This window comes from Callithrix jacchus, chromosome 9, assembly GCF_049354715.1.
Source record: "Callithrix jacchus isolate 240 chromosome 9, calJac240_pri, whole genome shotgun sequence".
Lineage (NCBI taxonomy): Eukaryota > Metazoa > Chordata > Mammalia > Primates > Cebidae > Callithrix > Callithrix jacchus.
The window spans coordinates 126,688,870-126,705,420 of NC_133510.1; the positions used below are offsets into that span (position 1 = coordinate 126,688,870).

At 51.7% G+C, this 16,551-nt stretch overlaps 1 protein-coding gene and 1 long non-coding RNA gene across 7 annotated transcripts in view; one reads left to right on the forward strand and one right to left on the reverse strand.

Moving 5' to 3' along the window:
- The window catches only part of RILPL1 (Rab interacting lysosomal protein like 1), a 59,309-nt gene that overhangs the window by 16,820 nt on the left and 25,938 nt on the right, over positions 1-16,551 (reverse strand). For all 6 annotated transcript variants that reach the window (XM_035258072.3, XM_035258076.3, XM_035258071.3 and 3 more), the window contains exons 3-4: positions 7,729-7,847; positions 6,775-6,993 (exon numbers count right to left, since the gene is read on the reverse strand). In XM_035258072.3, the coding sequence (XP_035113963.2) occupies positions 6,775-6,993; positions 7,729-7,847 (338 nt within the window). The remainder of the gene's footprint in view (positions 1-6,774; positions 6,994-7,728; positions 7,848-16,551) is intronic.
- On the forward strand, positions 7,750-13,284 carry LOC128928642 (uncharacterized). Its single transcript, XR_008474053.2, has 3 exons — positions 7,750-7,872; positions 11,106-11,259; positions 11,811-13,284. It is a non-coding gene; the product is annotated as an uncharacterized LOC128928642 (long non-coding RNA).

Here is a 16,551-nt window from a genome sequence, read left to right on the forward strand (position 1 = left end):
GGGAAAGAGCAAAGGCCTTGAAGGGCACTCCCAAACCCTCACCTCTCGAGAGGCCTCTGGGCAAAGCCATCTGCTCCTCTGGGCTTTCATCTCCCCATCTAGCCCCTCGATAACCCAGAAATATCTCCAAGAGCCCTTCCCACCCGGGCACCTGGGGATTTCTGTGAACACACACTTCCAAAGCCACAGGGATTTCCTGCTCACTCCTAGTGGGTTTTCCTTGCCCAAGACATTGAAGGGCTTCCTTAGAACCTGAGTTGTTTTTTTTCTGGGGAAGGGACAGTTCATTTTTGGGGAGGGAATGGCCTGATTCTTTAGAGCCTGGGGAAATCCCAGCAAGGTATGCAAAAGTGCTTACTCTCTTTTTTTTTCATATTTATTTTATTTTTATTCTATTAGATATGGGGTCTCCCTTTGTTGCCCAGGCTGGTTTCGGACTCCCGTGCTTAAGCAATCCTCCTGCCTCAGCCTCCCAAAGTGCTGGGATTACAGGCGTGAGCCACTGTATCTGGCCCCAAAGTCCTGACTTCTTTTTTTTTTTTTTCTTGTGTGATAGAGTCTCACTCTGTTGCCCAGGCTGGAATGCAGTGGCATGATCTTGGCTCACTACAACCTCCGCCTCTCACGTTCAAGCAATTCTCCTGCTTCAGCCTCCTGAGCAGCTGGGCTCATAGGCGTGCACCACCACACCCAGCTAATTTTTGTATTTTTAGCAGAGACCGGGTTTCACCATGTTGGTCAGGCTGGTTTCAAACTTCTGACCTTGTGATCCTCCTGCCTTGGCCTCCCAAAGTGCTGGGGTTACAGGCGTGAGCCCCTGTGCCCGGCCTGACTTCTAACACTATTGCCTGAAAGTGCAGGCAGAATGGCTCAGGGCTTTAGCTTCTCCAGGGGCCACCAGGCAGTGACCGCAGTGCCATGATTAGTTCAGACCGGGAGGAGGTAAGGAGGCTCTTTCCAAGAGGCAATGGAGCTCCACCGCTGTGGTCCTCCTAGGCTTGCTCCGTGAGGTCTGGAGGCAGCTCGGGTTATTTTCTGTGGGTTACCTGCTGATCCCTGGAGGTACTGTAGGCACAGCTTCAAAGAGATACCCTGAGGGCTCAGCTACTTCCCAGGAGGGCCCAAGAGACCAACTAACAAGCCGTGGGCTGTCCAGAGGCCTTAGGAAGGCAGCATCCTGGGCCAGGACCTCCATCCTGAGGCCTTGGGAATGCTCCTTGCTGCCTGGGTGCATGGAAGCACCCTGCCCTCCCACGGCAGCGCCAACACAGGACTTCTGAGCAACCCCGGGCCCAGCTGTGTGACTGTCTGCAGTCTGGTCACGTTTGGCACCTCCAGGACAAGCATGAATTCAATGCATAAATTCTGCCCATCTTTCAGTCGGCATAAGCCTGTCTGCTTCCCCTATGAAGGCGGCCTGCACTTTACAAAAACAAAAACAAAACCTGTTATGAAATCAAAATGTGTGGTTGGGCAGGATGGCTCACGCCTCTAACACCAGCACTTTGGGAGGCCAAGGCAGGTGGATCATTTAAGGTCAGGAATTTGAGACCAGCCTGGGCAACATGGGGAAACCCCATCTCTACTAAAAATATAAAATTTAGCCGGTCGTGGTGGCACATGCTTATTGTCCCAGGTACTCAGGAGGCTGAGGTAGGAGAACAGCTTGAACCCGGGAGGTGGAGGTTGCAGTGAGCCAAGATTGTGCCACTGCACTTCAGCCTGGGACAGAGTGAGACCCTGTCTCCAAAATAAAACCCTTTTGAGACAGGGTCTCACTCTATCACCTCACTACCTATCAAGGCAGGAAACCTTGAGATGAATATGAAGACCTGGATTAACGAGAAAACACGCTAAGTGAAAGAAGCCAGGCAGGACCACTTGTAGGACCCGCTGACACAATGTCCAGAACAGGTGAATACACAGAGGGAAACAGCCCGGTGGTGGCCAGGGGCTGGTGGGGGGCAGCTAGTGCAGGAGCAGGGGTTTCTGATGGCGGTGACGGAGATGTTCTGGACATTGGTGATGAGCACACAGTGCTGATGTGCACGGCATATGAATTCTATCTCAACAAGGAAGTTAGAAAAATAGGAAGAGCCTTGTCTCCTGGTGATCACACTGCAGTGGACAGTGAGGCAGCTCAGAAAGAACTGCGTGGCAATGATGAGACAGAGTCCTTTCTCACTCTGCAACCCTCCATAGCTCCCATGTCCCCCAAATCCTGCCCTGGGACGAACCCCTGACCCCAGCCACATGCTGCACTTTCTCCAGCCTGGCTCACTGTTCCTCCTGCCTGGAATGACCTGTTCACAGTCCACCCTGGGACATGCTACCCATCCCACAGGACCCGGCCCAATGCCTTGGAGCTCTGTCCTGACCCTGCCTCTTTTTTTTTTTTTGAGATGGAGTCTCGCTCTGTCGTCCAGGCTGGAGTACGGTGGTGCGATCTCGGCTCACTGCAACCTCCGCCTCACGGGTTCAAGTGATTCTCCTGCCTCAGCCTCCTGAGTAGATGGGATTACAGGCATGTGCCACCACGTGGCTCAGCTAATTTTTGTATTTTTAATAGAGATGGGGTTTCACCATGTCGGCCAGGCTGGTCTTTAACTCCTGACCTCAGGTGATCTGCCCACCTTGGCCTCCCAAAGTGCAGGGATTACAGGTGTGAGCCACTGCACCCAGCCCCTCCTCTGATCTTATAGTTCTCTCTCTCAGCTGCACGAAACAGTGGACCTACTTGACTTTCTGAGTCAAGCTCATTCCCCATATTTGTCAGATGATGAAACTGACCACCAGGTCACATGGCAGCAAGTGGTGAAGCCACGGCAACCTGCAGCTCCCTGCGTGCCTGACAAGCATCCTGAACTCACACAGCTCTGAGGGATGGTCTGAACCCAGCAAAGCCACCCCAAGCCTGGGAAAGTGCCTGCCAAGCAGCCCTGCAGGTTCACGTTACTGCAGCCAATTTTGCTACCTCATTTCTCCCCTGCCCCATTGGCTGCCGGACAGGGAAGCTGAAACCGACAGGCAGCTGAGCCAAGGAGGTGTGAAATGTTCCTCTCCTTGTTGCTAAAGAGACCTGGAGCAGAGCTGGGAGTCTTGACGTTCTTGAGACCCGGGTTTGGACCAGGCCCTGCCTGGCCAGGAGACAGGCCTAAGCCCTCCCAGGGCTTGAAGGTTGGAAAGGGCACACTGGGAGCAAGGAGTGGGGGCAGGTAGAAGTGGTGACCACCCTGCGCTCAGCCTGGAGGTTATGTCTTTGGTACCTCCTCGCCTCCATTCCCTGCCATGGATTGAGTTCAGCCCTCACCTTCTCTTCTGGGTTATTGCAAAGGGCTCCTGATGACCATGTCTGCCATGAGCTCCTTCCCTGTCCTCCAGTGAAAGAGCTGAGCGTTATCGTGTGCCCGCTGAACCCCTGCGAGGGACCCACACCCCACTGCTCAGAGCTCAGTGTGGTCCCTCGGTGCCGACTCCCCAGTCTTGGAGACAACAGCTGTTGTCTCTGCCTGGCCTTTATCCTCCCCTCAGGTCTTTGGCCTAAGCCACCGCCCTTCTCTGGAGAAAGACCGTCCTCCCACTTTCAGTCCATGTAGCATGGGTTGCAGCCATGTAACTCAAGAATAAACATGCACATTCCAGGTCTCTGGCCACAGCAGTTCATACACTGATGGGCCAATGAGGATTCCCTGAGGCTTTTGCTGGGACTCTAGAGAAAGAGGCCATTTCTTTCCACTGGGGTTGCCATGCTGGTCAAATTCTAGTGGCAACTGTATGGCAAAAGCCTGGCTGAGAATCGCAACAGCACAGAGGAAAGCAGGGCCTGAGAAGGTTGGAGACACATTCCTGAGAGCAGCTTGTGAGCACCTGGAGCCAGCTGTACCTGAAGCCACTCCTAACTCAGACCTTTTAGTTACATAGTCAATAAATTCCTCTTTTCTCTCTTAAACTTTTTTTTTTTTTTTTTGAGACACAGTCTCACTCTGTCACCCAGGCTGGAGTGCAGTGGTGCGATCTCAGCTAATGGCAACCTCTTCCTCCAGGGTTCAAGGAATTCTCCTGCCTCAGCCTTCTGAGTAGCTGAGATTACAGGCCCACATCACCATGCCTGGCTAATTTTTGTATTTTTAATACAGACAGGGTTTTGCCATGTTGGCCAGGCTGGTCTCCAACTACAGCCTCAGCCTCCCAAAGTGCTGGGATTACAGGCATAAGCCACTGCATCCGGCCCCTTTTAAACCATCTTAATTTAGGCTTCTGTCATTTTTAGCCCAAAGCAGTTCCTAACTGCTCCCCACCCTTTTTTTTGAGATGAAGCCTCCCTCTGATGCCCAGGCTGGAGTCCAGTGGTGTGATCTCGGCTCATTGCAACCTCTGCCTGCCAGGTTCAAGCGATTCTCCTGTCCCAGTCCCCAGAGTAGCTGGGATTACAGGCACATGCCACCACGTCGGACTACTTTTTTGTATTTTTAATAGAGACGGGGTTTCTCCATATTAGCCAGGCAGGTCTCAACCTCCTGAACTCAGGTGATCCGCCCACCTCGGCCTCCCAAAGTGCTGGGATTACAGGTGTGCGCCACCGTGTCCGGCAACTGCTCTTTTTAAGACTTCTCCCTGACCTTCCTCCTCTGTGTCCCAGATGCCTGTCCTACAGAAAGCCTGGAAGTGACTAACCAAATTCACAGGACACTTAATGACTGCTGGGACCTGAACCCACCTGACTGCGAGCTTGTCTGTCCCACCTCCCCTACCTGTAACTCAGTTTACTAACCCAGCATCTGCAAACCTTCAAGAGTTCCTAACATCTGCTGGGAGAAAAAGCAGCCCGAGGGGGTCCCTAAAGTTCACTCTACTTTTCTGAAACTGCCACTCCATTTTCCACATTTCCATCTGTCAAAGTCTTCGCACTGTTAACACCGACGCCCGGCTTAACCAACAGCTCTTCCCAGAAAGCCCGCATCCCCACCTCTGTCAGGATGAACGATCTCACTGTCTGTGTTCCTGGCACAGTCTGGGGGCACATTTATGGAACAGACCCCCCAGTGCCCACCTCACAGCCCCGGGCCTGCCTGGATCTTAGCTGCGGCCACGATGGACAGCTCCGGCCCGGCGGACGGCACATTCAGTGTTGTACAGCCACAGCCACTGTCTAATTCCGGCTCATTTCCATGGCCCCAAAGGAAACTCCACACCCGTCAGCAGTCACCCCATTCCTCCCTCCCCCCAGCCCCATTCGGACACCAATCTACTGTGTGGCCCTATGGATTTGCCTGTCTGGGGACAATGTGTACAAATGGAGGCACACACTGCGTGGCCTTTGGGCCTGGCTCCTTTCGCTCCGCATGTTTCACAGCTCGTCCGTGCTGGCGGGGGGCCAGGGCTGCATTCCTCTCTAGGGCTGAATCACATTCCACTGTGCGGACAGACTACTGTTCACCCGCTCACCCACTGATGACACGTGGGCTGTTTCCACCTTTTGGCGACTGTGAATAGTGCTGCTACAGGGTCTCACTCTGCTGCCCTGGCTGGAGGGCAGTTGGCTCGGTCATGGCTCACTAAAGCCCTGAACTCCTCGGCTCAAGTGATCCTCCTGCCTCATCCTCCCAAGTAACTGGGACTACAGGCTTGTGCCACCACACCTAAGTTTTTAATTTTTTTTTTTTTTTTTGAGATGGAGTCTCACTCACTCTGTTGCCCAGGCTGGAGTGCAATGGCACCATCTCAGCTCACTGCAACCTCCGCCTCCCAGGTTCAAGCAATTCTCCTGCCTCAGCCTTCCAACCAGCTGGGACTACAGGCACCCACCACCGCACCCAGCTAATTTTTGTATTAATTTTTTTTTTTTTTTAGTAGAGATAGGGTTTTACCATGTTGGCCAGGCTGGTCTTGAACTCCTGACCTCAAGTGATCTGCCCACCTCAGCCTACCAAAGTGCTGGGATTTAAAGGTATGAGTCACCATACCCGGCCCAAGTTTTTAATTTTTAAAGAATTTTTTGTAGAGATGGGGTGTCACTATGTTGCCCAAGCTGGTCTCGAGGTCCTGGCCTCCAGCGATCTTCATCCTCATGCCTCAGCCTCCCAAAGGGCTGGGATTTTAAGTACAGGTCACTGCACCTTCATGTCAAAATTTTTGTTTGAACACCTGCTCTCAATTCTTTTGGATATATGCCTGGGAGGGGAACTGCTGCGTCATGTGGTCCTACGTGACTACTGCCTAAGGTCTGGACTAACTGATGTCTGCCTCCCAGACTAAACTGTAAGCTCCATGTGGACAGGGATCAGGTCGGCATTTTATCTTCTGGGCTGGCCACATAGTCAACAATCATTGGTATGAATGGATAAACAGATGGCAGGTACCTAATAACCATCACTGAGCTGGGAGAATGCTGGGAGTCTGGGGTTCCAGCCCCTCAGCCGTGTGTCTTCAGGCCTGAGCCTCTCATTTTCTCTCTCTCTTTTTTTTTTTGAAACAGGTCTGGCTCTGTTACCCAGGTTGGAGTGCAGTGGTGCAATCATGGCTTACTGCAGCCTTGAACTCCTGGGCTCAAGGTATCCTCCTGCCTAAGCCTCCCAGGCAGCTGGTACTACAGGTGTGCACCACCACTCACGGCTAATTAAAATTTTTTTTTTGTAGAGAATTGGGGTCTTGTTATGTTGCCCAGGCTGGTAATTTTTCTTAAGTATAATGGGGAATGCAAGGCAACCCTGCCTGCCTCGAGTTAACCCCAGACTTACCTTCTACTACCACCTCTGCACCCAGCTTCCTGCTCACCTCAGGCTCCTCCCCGTTCTGGCCGTGCTCCCCCTGCAGCCTCTCTCGCAGCTTCCCCAGCTCTGCCCGCAGGCTGCCCATCTCTTGCTCCTTGGTTTGCAGGTCTGCCTCCAGCTCCACCTTCTGTTCGATCAGGGCTTTCCCCTGGGCCTCCACCACCGTGACCCGGTGCCGAAGGTCATGGTTGATCTTCATCAGCCGCGTCTGCTGCTGCTGTAACTGTGGAGAAAGGGAGACCACCGTGCAGGGCTGCCACCTGCAGCAGCTCAGGCTGTGCACTGCACAAGGGCAAACCATCCACAGGTGTGCCATTTATACTGCAGACATCTTTGTCGCGTTGTTCATATTCTTTTTTTTAAAATTCTTTTTCCTTTTTTTTCTGTAATTCCTCTAACACGGATCATAGGAAACAAGAGTTGTTCATATTCTTATAACTGATGATGCCAGAGCCGGGCAATTTGCGTATTTACTATGGTAATTTCATGGCAAATGGAAGGGCGTCTGGCTAGAATTAATACATTATGAAAATTTGCCAACAGATGGAAATAACGTGCCTTTAGAAAGGGGCATTTTTTTTTTCTAATTTACACAGAGACACTGTATGGGTTCCTGGAGTATGCTGGGCCCTGCTAAGTCTGCTCACAGAGGAGCATGAAGTGGAGTGGGGGGCCTGGAGGAGGCCTTGGGGTCAAGGCAAAGGCTGCTGGGGCCTCGGGACCTTCCCGGTAGGCGGAAGGAGGCTGCTCACCGGGCAGTGCCACGTTCCCTCCTGCTCTGCTGTGAAGACTGGCTGTTTCCAGGCTGGGCCCGTCACGCCGTGGGCAGGATCCCTACCCCACGGAGCCCCAAGAATGAGAGCGAGGGAGACAAGGGGCCTGCTGAGTGGAGGATCTGGTCTCTGGCTGGCACCTACTGGCTGGGAGGGTGGACACAGGTCAGGGGTGTGTCACTCACAGCCTCCACGTCCTCATTTTTCAGGCCGAGCTCCCTGTCCTTGGCGCGGATCTCGTCACGTTGTTTGTCCACCACCTCCTTCAGCTTCTTCATCACCTGCCGCTCCCGCTCTGACATGCCTGGGTGGGCAAGTGAGATGGGCAGGTGAGCCCACCTTACTCCTCTGCTGAAATCATCCACTGCTTCTGCTGAGGATGAAACTGAGGTCTTGGTGGCCCCCAGTCTCCTCCCCAGCCTCATCCTCTACACCCTCCACTAACTCCCTTCCCCCTCCCCAGTGCCTGCTTTCTATCCTTGATTCCCCGCAAGATCACTGCCACCGTGAGGCCTCTCCCTTGCCCAAAAGCCCCTTCCTTCTCACCTCCCCATGGCTGGCGCACCTCATTTTTCAGCCCGAATGTCACCTCTTCACAGAGGCCTCCCTTCCTCTGACTACCCAATGAGAGCGCCCACCTCCCCGCCACCCCATTCGTTTCTCTCCATCCCTGACCTACCATGAATTACCTTTATGGTACTTTTTACAGTTCCGATGTGCCTTACATTCTTTCATCTGATGAAAGATGACCCTGCACAGTGATTCACAGGGTGGCTTGAGCTCAGATACTGGCTCTCCTATTTATCAGTTGTTTGGTTTTGAGCTAGCTTCTCTGTGCCTCAGTTTCCACATCTATAAAGTAGGGTGGTAACAGCACCTACAACTCATAGGGCTGTTGTGAGGACTGATTATGTCAACCTAAAAACAAACAGATACAGTTTCTCTAAAATAAGAGATGGGCCAGGTGTGGTGGCTCACACCTATAATCCCAGCACTTTGGGACAGAGGCAGGCAGATTACCTGAGGTCAGGACTTCAAGACCAGCCTGACCAACGTGGTGAAACCTCATCTTTACTAAAAATACAAAAAAATTAGCTGGTGTGAGGTAGGAGGCGCCTGTAATTCCAGCTACTTGGGAGGCTGAGGCAGGAGAATCGCTTGAACCCAGGAGGTGGAGGTTGCCACGAGCCAAGATTGCGCCATTGCACTCCAGCCTGGGCAACAAGAGACTCTGTCTAATAAATAAATAAATAAATAAATTTTAAAAATAAAATAAGAGATGGCCAGACATGTTGGCTCACGCCTGTAATGCCAATGCTTTGGGAGGCTAAGGCAGGAGGATCACTTGAGGCTAGGAGTCTGAGTGCAGCCTGGGCAACATAGCAAGACCCTGTCTCTACAAAAAGACTTTTTTTGTTTTAATTTTTTTTTTTTTTTAAACAGGGTTTCACCATGTTGGTCAGGCTGGTCTTGAACTCCCGACCTCAGGTGATCTGCCTGCCATGGCCTCCAAAGTGCTTGGATTACAGGTGTGAGCCACTATGCCCAGGTACAGTGGCTCACACCTGTAATCCCAGCACTTTGGGAGCCTGAGGTAGGTAGATTAGGGGTTCGAGACCAGCCTGGCCAATATGGTGAAACCTCGTTTCTACTAAAAAAAAAAAAAAATACAAAAGTTAGCCGGGCGTGGTGGCGGGCACCTATAGTCCCAGTTACTCAGGAGGCTGACGCAGGAGAATTGCTTGAAACCAGAAGGCGGAGGTTGCAGTGAGCCAAGATCGCACCATTGTACTCCAGCCTGGGTGACAGAGCGAGACTCTGCTTAAACACACACACACACACACACACACACACACACACACACACACACGGAAAAGCTATTTGGTAGTAGAGCATTGCAATGGGAATCTGCATAGCATAGTAAAGTGTCTGTGTATTCAGGGAGATAAAGGAAGACAAAGATTAAAGGAAAATAATGAGGAGGGTTACATAATTGTTTTGAAATATTAATAATTATCCTTGGCTACAAAGATCAGTAACAAGGGTGGCTGAGTCTGACGCTGGGCGGGCTGCTGCCGGGAGGCATCCTAGGAGGAGTCTTTTTTGTGTGAGGTTGCGAAGGCCTTCGTGCAAAGCTGTGGTTTTTCCAGTCATGTTTGTCATCGGCCATGCAAGCGTGAAAACCCTCTCTTCGGCCGGGCGTGGTGGCTCAAGCCTGTAATCCCAGCACTTTGGGAAGCCAAGGTGGATGGACCACGAGGTCAAGAGATCGAGACCATCCTGGTCAACATGGTGAAACCCCGTCTCTACTAAAAATACAAAAAATTAGCTGGGCATGGTGGTGCATGCCTGTAATCCCAGCAACTTGGGAGGCTGAGGCAGGAAAATTGCCTGATCCCAGGAGGCGGAGGTTACGGTGAGCCAAGAGCGTGTCATTGCACTCCAGCCTGGGTAACGAGCAAAACTCCATCTCAAAAAAAAAAAAAAAAAAAGGAAAACCCTCTCTTCATGGCCTTCCCGGGTTCTATTTGTCAGGGTTTTTGGTAACACTGGTGACCCCATTTTGATTCAGACAACTTTCACAGTCCATACACACAGAGCCCTGACGATGGCGCCTGGCACCCCACAGGCGGCCAAGGTCCACCCCCCGTCCCTACCCCCAAATAGACTGTCGGCAAAGCACTGTCTGCCCTACTCACTGTTACATTCCCTGAGTCTCATGCGATGCCTTGGCACACTGCAGGTGCCCGTCACGTTACTGGTGAATTAATGACCTGTGAGGACGGGTACTGTATCAGCTTCCTGCACCTGCCATAATAAATGATCAATAATTTCACTATCTTAACACGTCGGAAATTGATTTTCTCATAGTTCTAGAAGCCAGAAGGTTCAAATGAGCCTGAAATTAAGGTGCTGCCGGGGCCACACTTCCTCTGGAGCCTCTAAGGAAGATTTTTTTTCTTTTCTCACTGTGTCACCCAGGCAGGAGTGCAGTGGTGCGATCTCGGGTCACCGCGGCCTCTGCTTCCTGGGTTCCAGTGACTCTCCTGCCTCAGCCTCCCAAGGAGCTGGGATTACAGGCACGCACCACCATGCCCAGCTAACTTTTTTTTGTATTTTTAGTAGAGATGAGGTTTTGCCATGTTGGCCAGGCTGGTCTCAAACTCCTGACCTCAGGTGATCTGCCCACCTTGGCATCTCAAAGTGCTGGGATTACATGTGTGAGCTTTGCACCCAGCTTTTTTTTTTTTTGAGATGGAGTCTCACTCTCTTGCCCAGGCTGAAGTGCATTGGCATGATCTTGGCTCACTACAATTTCTGTCTCCAGGTTCAAGTGATTCTAATTCCTCAGCCTCCCAAGTAGCTGGGATTACAGGTACCTACTACAACGTGGCTAATTTTTTTGTATTTTTAGTAGAGTGGGGTTTCACAATGTTGACCAGGGTGGTCTCAAACTCCTGACCTCAAGCGATTCACCCACCTCATCTTCCCAAAGCACTGGAATTATAGGTGTGAGCCACCACGCCCAGCCCAGGGAGATTTCATCCCTTCCCTCTTTCAGCTTCTGGTGGCTGCTAACACTCCTCAGCTTGCGGCGGCACCACTCCAGTCTCTGCCTCCGTGGTCACGTGGACTTCTCCTCTTCTGTCAGTGCCAAAGCTCTCCCTGCCTCCACCTTACAAGGACACCTGTGACTATATTCAGGGCCCACCCAGGTAAGCCAGGATAACACCCCCATGTCAAGATCCAGAACGAAATAACACACCTGCAAAGATGTTACCACATCAGGTGATATCTACAGGTTCTAGGAACTGGGACCTGATATTTTGGGGGCATTATTTAGCCTTCCACAGGTTCTGGGGCTGCCGGTGCACCCCTGCTCCCTGAAACCTGGGCTGGGCTACAGTGGCCAGGTTCAATCCCAGGTGAATGAGGGGGAAACATCCCTTCTTAGCCCCCTGGGACTCAGGACATGCAGCCAGATCTAACCCCATGAGGAGAAGGCACAGAGGTGACCCTTCAGTTATCTTCCCAGCATGAATTTCCCCCAGGCTCCTCCGTCACATCGGAGTCCTTGCCGCTGACTTCCCCTCTTGCCCCGGTGGTCACCACCAGGAACAAGCATCCCCGGTGTGTTTCCAGAACAGCAGGTGATGCTGCCAGGGCCACAAACCCAGGTAAGGCCTGGGTCCTGAGCTTGAAGAGCTTGGGATTATGATCGTCCCGCTGGAGGCATCAACCTGTCTCATTCGTCTCTGTGTTCCAGGGCCCCACGCATGCAGACGCCCGAGGCTGGCCGATGGAACAGGGACGGTTCTTCCGCAATCCCAAAGTGCAATGTACTGCTGACAAGCCCAGAAAGGACACACAGCTTTACACCCTGGACCCTATTTCATTCTCATTCCCGACCACTGGAAAGGGGTCTTATTATCATTACTGTTGTTTATGACATCAGTCCCATTTTACAGATATGAAAAACTGAGGTCTAGAGAGATTTTTTTTTTTTTCAAAGTCTTACAGCCAAGAACTCAAACCCAGTTTTCTGACTCCAGATCCCATGTCTTCTCCGCGACCCCAAGCTGCCTTGCCACCAGGGCATGAGATGCAGAAGGCTCCCTTAAGGTCACCAGAATGTGTCACCACAGGGCAGACTCTAGTCCCCACTTTCTCCCAGACAGGGCTACCTTCTGGGGATGCCCTCACATATTTTTGCATGTGTTCACACACATGTACCCCTGCAAGAATGTTCACCTATCAAGTTTTGTTTTTTGTTTTTTTGAGACAGAGTCTCACGTTGGTGCCCAGGCTAGAGTGCAGTGGTGCGATCTCGGCTCACTGCAACCTCTGCCTTCTGGGTTCAAGCAATTCTCCTGCCTCAGCCTCCTGAGTAGCTGGGACTACAGGCATGTGCCATCACACCTGGCTAATTTTTGTATTTGTAGGAGAGAGAGGGTTTCACCATGTTGGCTAGGCTGGTCTTGAACTCCCAACCTCTGTGATCTGCCTGACTTGGCCTCTCAAAGTGCTGGGATTACAGGCGTGAGCCACTGCTCCCCGCCTGTCTGTTTAGAGCAGGGTCTCACTCTGTCACCCAGGCTGAAGTGCAGTAGCACGATCACAGCTCACTGCAGCCTCAACCACCCGGGCTTGAGGCCATCTCAGCCATCTCAGCCCCCCCGGGCCTGGGACCACTGGCATACACCACCACACCTGGCTAATTTCAAATTAAAAAAAAATCTCACTGTGTTACTCAGGCTGGTCTCAAACTCCTGGCCTCAAGCAATCTTCCCATCTGGGTCCCACAAAGCTGTAGGATTATAGGTGTGGGACACTGTGCCTGGCCATCAAGTTCTTGCTTTTCTTTTTTTTTTTTAGCCATGGTCTCACTCTGTCACCCAGTCTGGAGTGCAGTGGCAGGATCACAGCCCACTGCAACCTCTCACCTCCTAGGCATAAGTGATCCTCCCACCTCAGCCTCTGAGTATCTGGAATTACAAGGACGCACCACCACACCTGGCTCATTTTCAAATCTTTCTTTGTAGCGACAAGGTCTTGCCATGTTGCCCAGGCTGATCGCATCTGGGCTCAAGCGATCTTCCCACCTAGGCCTCCCAAAGGGCCCTGATGACAGGCATCAGCCACCACACCTGGCCATCAAGGGTTTACTGAGCAGCTGCAGTGTACGTGACACCGAACTAGTCATGAGGTTGGTGAATAAATGAAACCTGATTCTGCTCTCACTGGTTTATAGATGTCAGACAGGCTCGTGTCATTCCAGACCAGGACGAACGCCGCGACAGATGTGATGGCGCTAAGAACAAGTGACCAGGGAGACCCCACGCAGACCATGGGTGCAGGGCAGGTCTCTCAGAGCAGGGTCATGAGACCCACTGAGACCGGTGGCTGCAAAGGGAGGCCTGGTGGTGAGGACAGCACAGTGCAGGCGGCAGCGAGTGCAAAGGCCCTGCGGGAGGGGCTGCTTGGGGGCTGAGGGCAATGCGGGCTGAGGCGCAGAGGCCGTGGGGGGTGACGCACGCATGAGCTAGGACAAGCCCAGGACACACGGTGCCTTAAGGCTGGGGTTGGATTATCCCCTGCAGGGACAACAGGAGCCTCAGGTTCTCAACATGTAGGGGCTGTGCAGAGCAGGACTATTAAGCAGAGGAGACCAGGAAGGCGGAGCCAGAGAGGACAGACTTCCAAACTTCCAGCAGGAGCGGGTCCTCTGTAGACATGGCTGGAGGGAAAGAACCTGCAGTGCAGGGAATTATGGGAAATGTGGACAGGGCCCCGAGGCACTGGGAGGCCCTGGAGAGCAGTACAGAAAGCTGAGCTCCACACCTGGTACCATCGTGGCTCATGGCTTATGACTTCTGAAGTGACGCTCACCTCTCTGAGCCTTTATTCACTCATCTGCAAAATGGGTATGTGAATGTTACAGTTCCATTCTTCGCCTTTCTGATGATGTTGTTCATGTAAAGTACATACAGCAGAAAGTTACACAGGCCATGACACTGGACGATACATCCTCCCTCCAGCGGCCTTGGGGGGCATGAGTGCAGCCCTTGAAGCTGAATAACCACTTGGGTTCCTTCTTGTACCTGCTGGGTCCTGCTCAGCTCTGAGGCAGAGAGCTGCATATAAGCCCTAAGACCTCACAGACACCAGCCCTGGCTGGGGTGAGCGGGCAGTGATGGAAAGATAGGGCAGAAATCCATTTAGCCACCAGAATGGCTAAAATGAGAAAGACTGACACCACCAAGTGCTGGCGAGAAGGTGGGGCAGCTGGAAGACGTGTGCCTTGCTGCTGGGTGTGCTACTGTGGAAATTCCTTCAGCATTACCCGCTAAAGCTCACACACACTCTAAATGTATCTTGGGGCGGGGGGTCTTCAACAGGTAGGTGTGCCCACATGGCTCAGGAGGAGGATGGTAAAATTAACCACAGTACAACCTACACTGTGTGGCTATTTGAAAGACTGGGGCCAGGCACAGTGGTATATGCCTATAATCCCAGTACTTTGGGAGGCCAAGACAGGAAGACTGTTTGAGCCCAGGAGTTCAAGACCAGCTAGGGCAACATAGGGAGACCCTATTTCTACAAAAAAAATTGAAAATACTAATTGGGTAGTCCCAGCTACTCAGAAGGCTGAGGCAAGAGGATCACTTTAGCCCAGGAGTTTGAGGCTGTGTGAGCTATGATTGTGCCACTGCATTCCAGCCTGGGCGACAGAATGAGACCCTGTCTTAAAGGGCAGATAATAACAAGTGTTTGTGAGAATTTGGAGAAATTAGAACCCTTATATACTGCTGGTGGAAATGTAAAATGATATAGGTAGGCTGGGCACAGTGGCTCACGCCTGTAATCCCAGCACTTTGGGAGGACAAGGTGGGTGGATCACTTGGTCAGGAGTTCAAGACCAGCCTGACCAACATGGTGAAACCCCGACTCTACTAAAAACACAAAAATTAGCCGTGCATGGTGGCACACGCCTATAATCCCAGCTACTCAGAAGGTTGAGGCATAAGAATTGCTTCAGCCTGGGAGACAGAGGTTGCAGTGAGCCAGGATCTTACCACTGCAGTCCAGCCTAGGCAACAGAGCAAGACTGTCTCAAAAAATAAAATAAAATGGCACAGCTGCTGTGGAAGACAGTGTGGAGGTTAAACACACAGTTACCTCTGAACCCAGCAATTCTACTCTAGGTGCAGACCCCAAAGAACAGAAATCACATGTACACATAAACACCTGTACACCAACATTCACCACTGCTTTATGTGTAATAGCCAAAAGGGGAAACAACCCAAATGGCCCTCAACAGATGAATGGATACACAAAATGTGATACATCTTTTTTTTTTTGAGACAGTTTTGCTCTGTCTCCAGGCTGGAGTGAAGTGGCGTGATCTCCGCTCACTGCAACCTCTACCCCTTGGGTTCAAGTGATTCCCCTGCCTCAGCCTCCCAAGTAGCTGGAATTACAGGCATGCACCACCACACCCAGCTAGTTTTTTTTTTTTTTTTTTGTATTTTTAGTAGAGATGGGGTTTCACCATGTTGGCCAGGATGGTCTCAATGTCTTGACCTCATGATTGGCCTGCCTCAGCCCCCCAAAGTGCTGGGCACATGAGCCACTGTGCCCAGCCCCCCAACACCTTTTTTTTTTCTTGAGACATAGCCTTACTCTGTGGCCCAGGCTGGAGTGCAGTGGTGCGATCTCCATTCATTGCAACCTCCACCTCCTGGGTTCATGCGGTTCTCCTGACACAGCCTACTGAGTGCTGGGACTACAGGCATGTGCCACCACCCCGGCTAATTTTTGTGTTTTTAGTAGAGACAGGGTTTCACCATGTTGGCCAGGCCGGTCTCAAACACCTGACCTCAAGTGATCTGCCCACCTCAGCTTCCCAAAGTGCTGGGATTACAGGCGTGAGCCACTGTGCCCAGCTGTGATACATTTTTACAATGGAATATTATTTAGCCATAACAAGGAATGAAGCATTGATTCACGCTACATGAATAAAGCTTGAAAACATGACGCTAAGTGAAGGCCAGGCACAAAAGGACGAATGTTGTGCGACTCCATCCATATAAAATGTCCAGAATAGGTCAGTCCACAGAGGCAGAAAGACCAGCGGTTGCCTAGGGCTGGGGGGAATAAGGGGTTTGTTTCCCGGATGACAAAAATTTCCAAAAACCAGACAGTAGCAATAGTTACACAACTTTGTGAATAGCTGATTTTTGTTTGTCTATTTTGAGACAGAGTCTCCCTCTGTTGCCCAGGCTGGTTTCACACAACTTTGTGAAACCACTGAGTAGGACCAGGCACGGTGGCTCATGCCTGTAATCCCAGCACTTTGGGAGGCCAAGGTGGGCAGATAACTTGAGGTCAGGAGTTCGAGACCAGCCTGGCCAACATGGTGAAACCCTGTCTCTACTAAAAACACAAAAATTAGCTGGCATAGTGGCCTGTGCCTATAGTCCCAGCTACTTGGGAAGATGAGATGG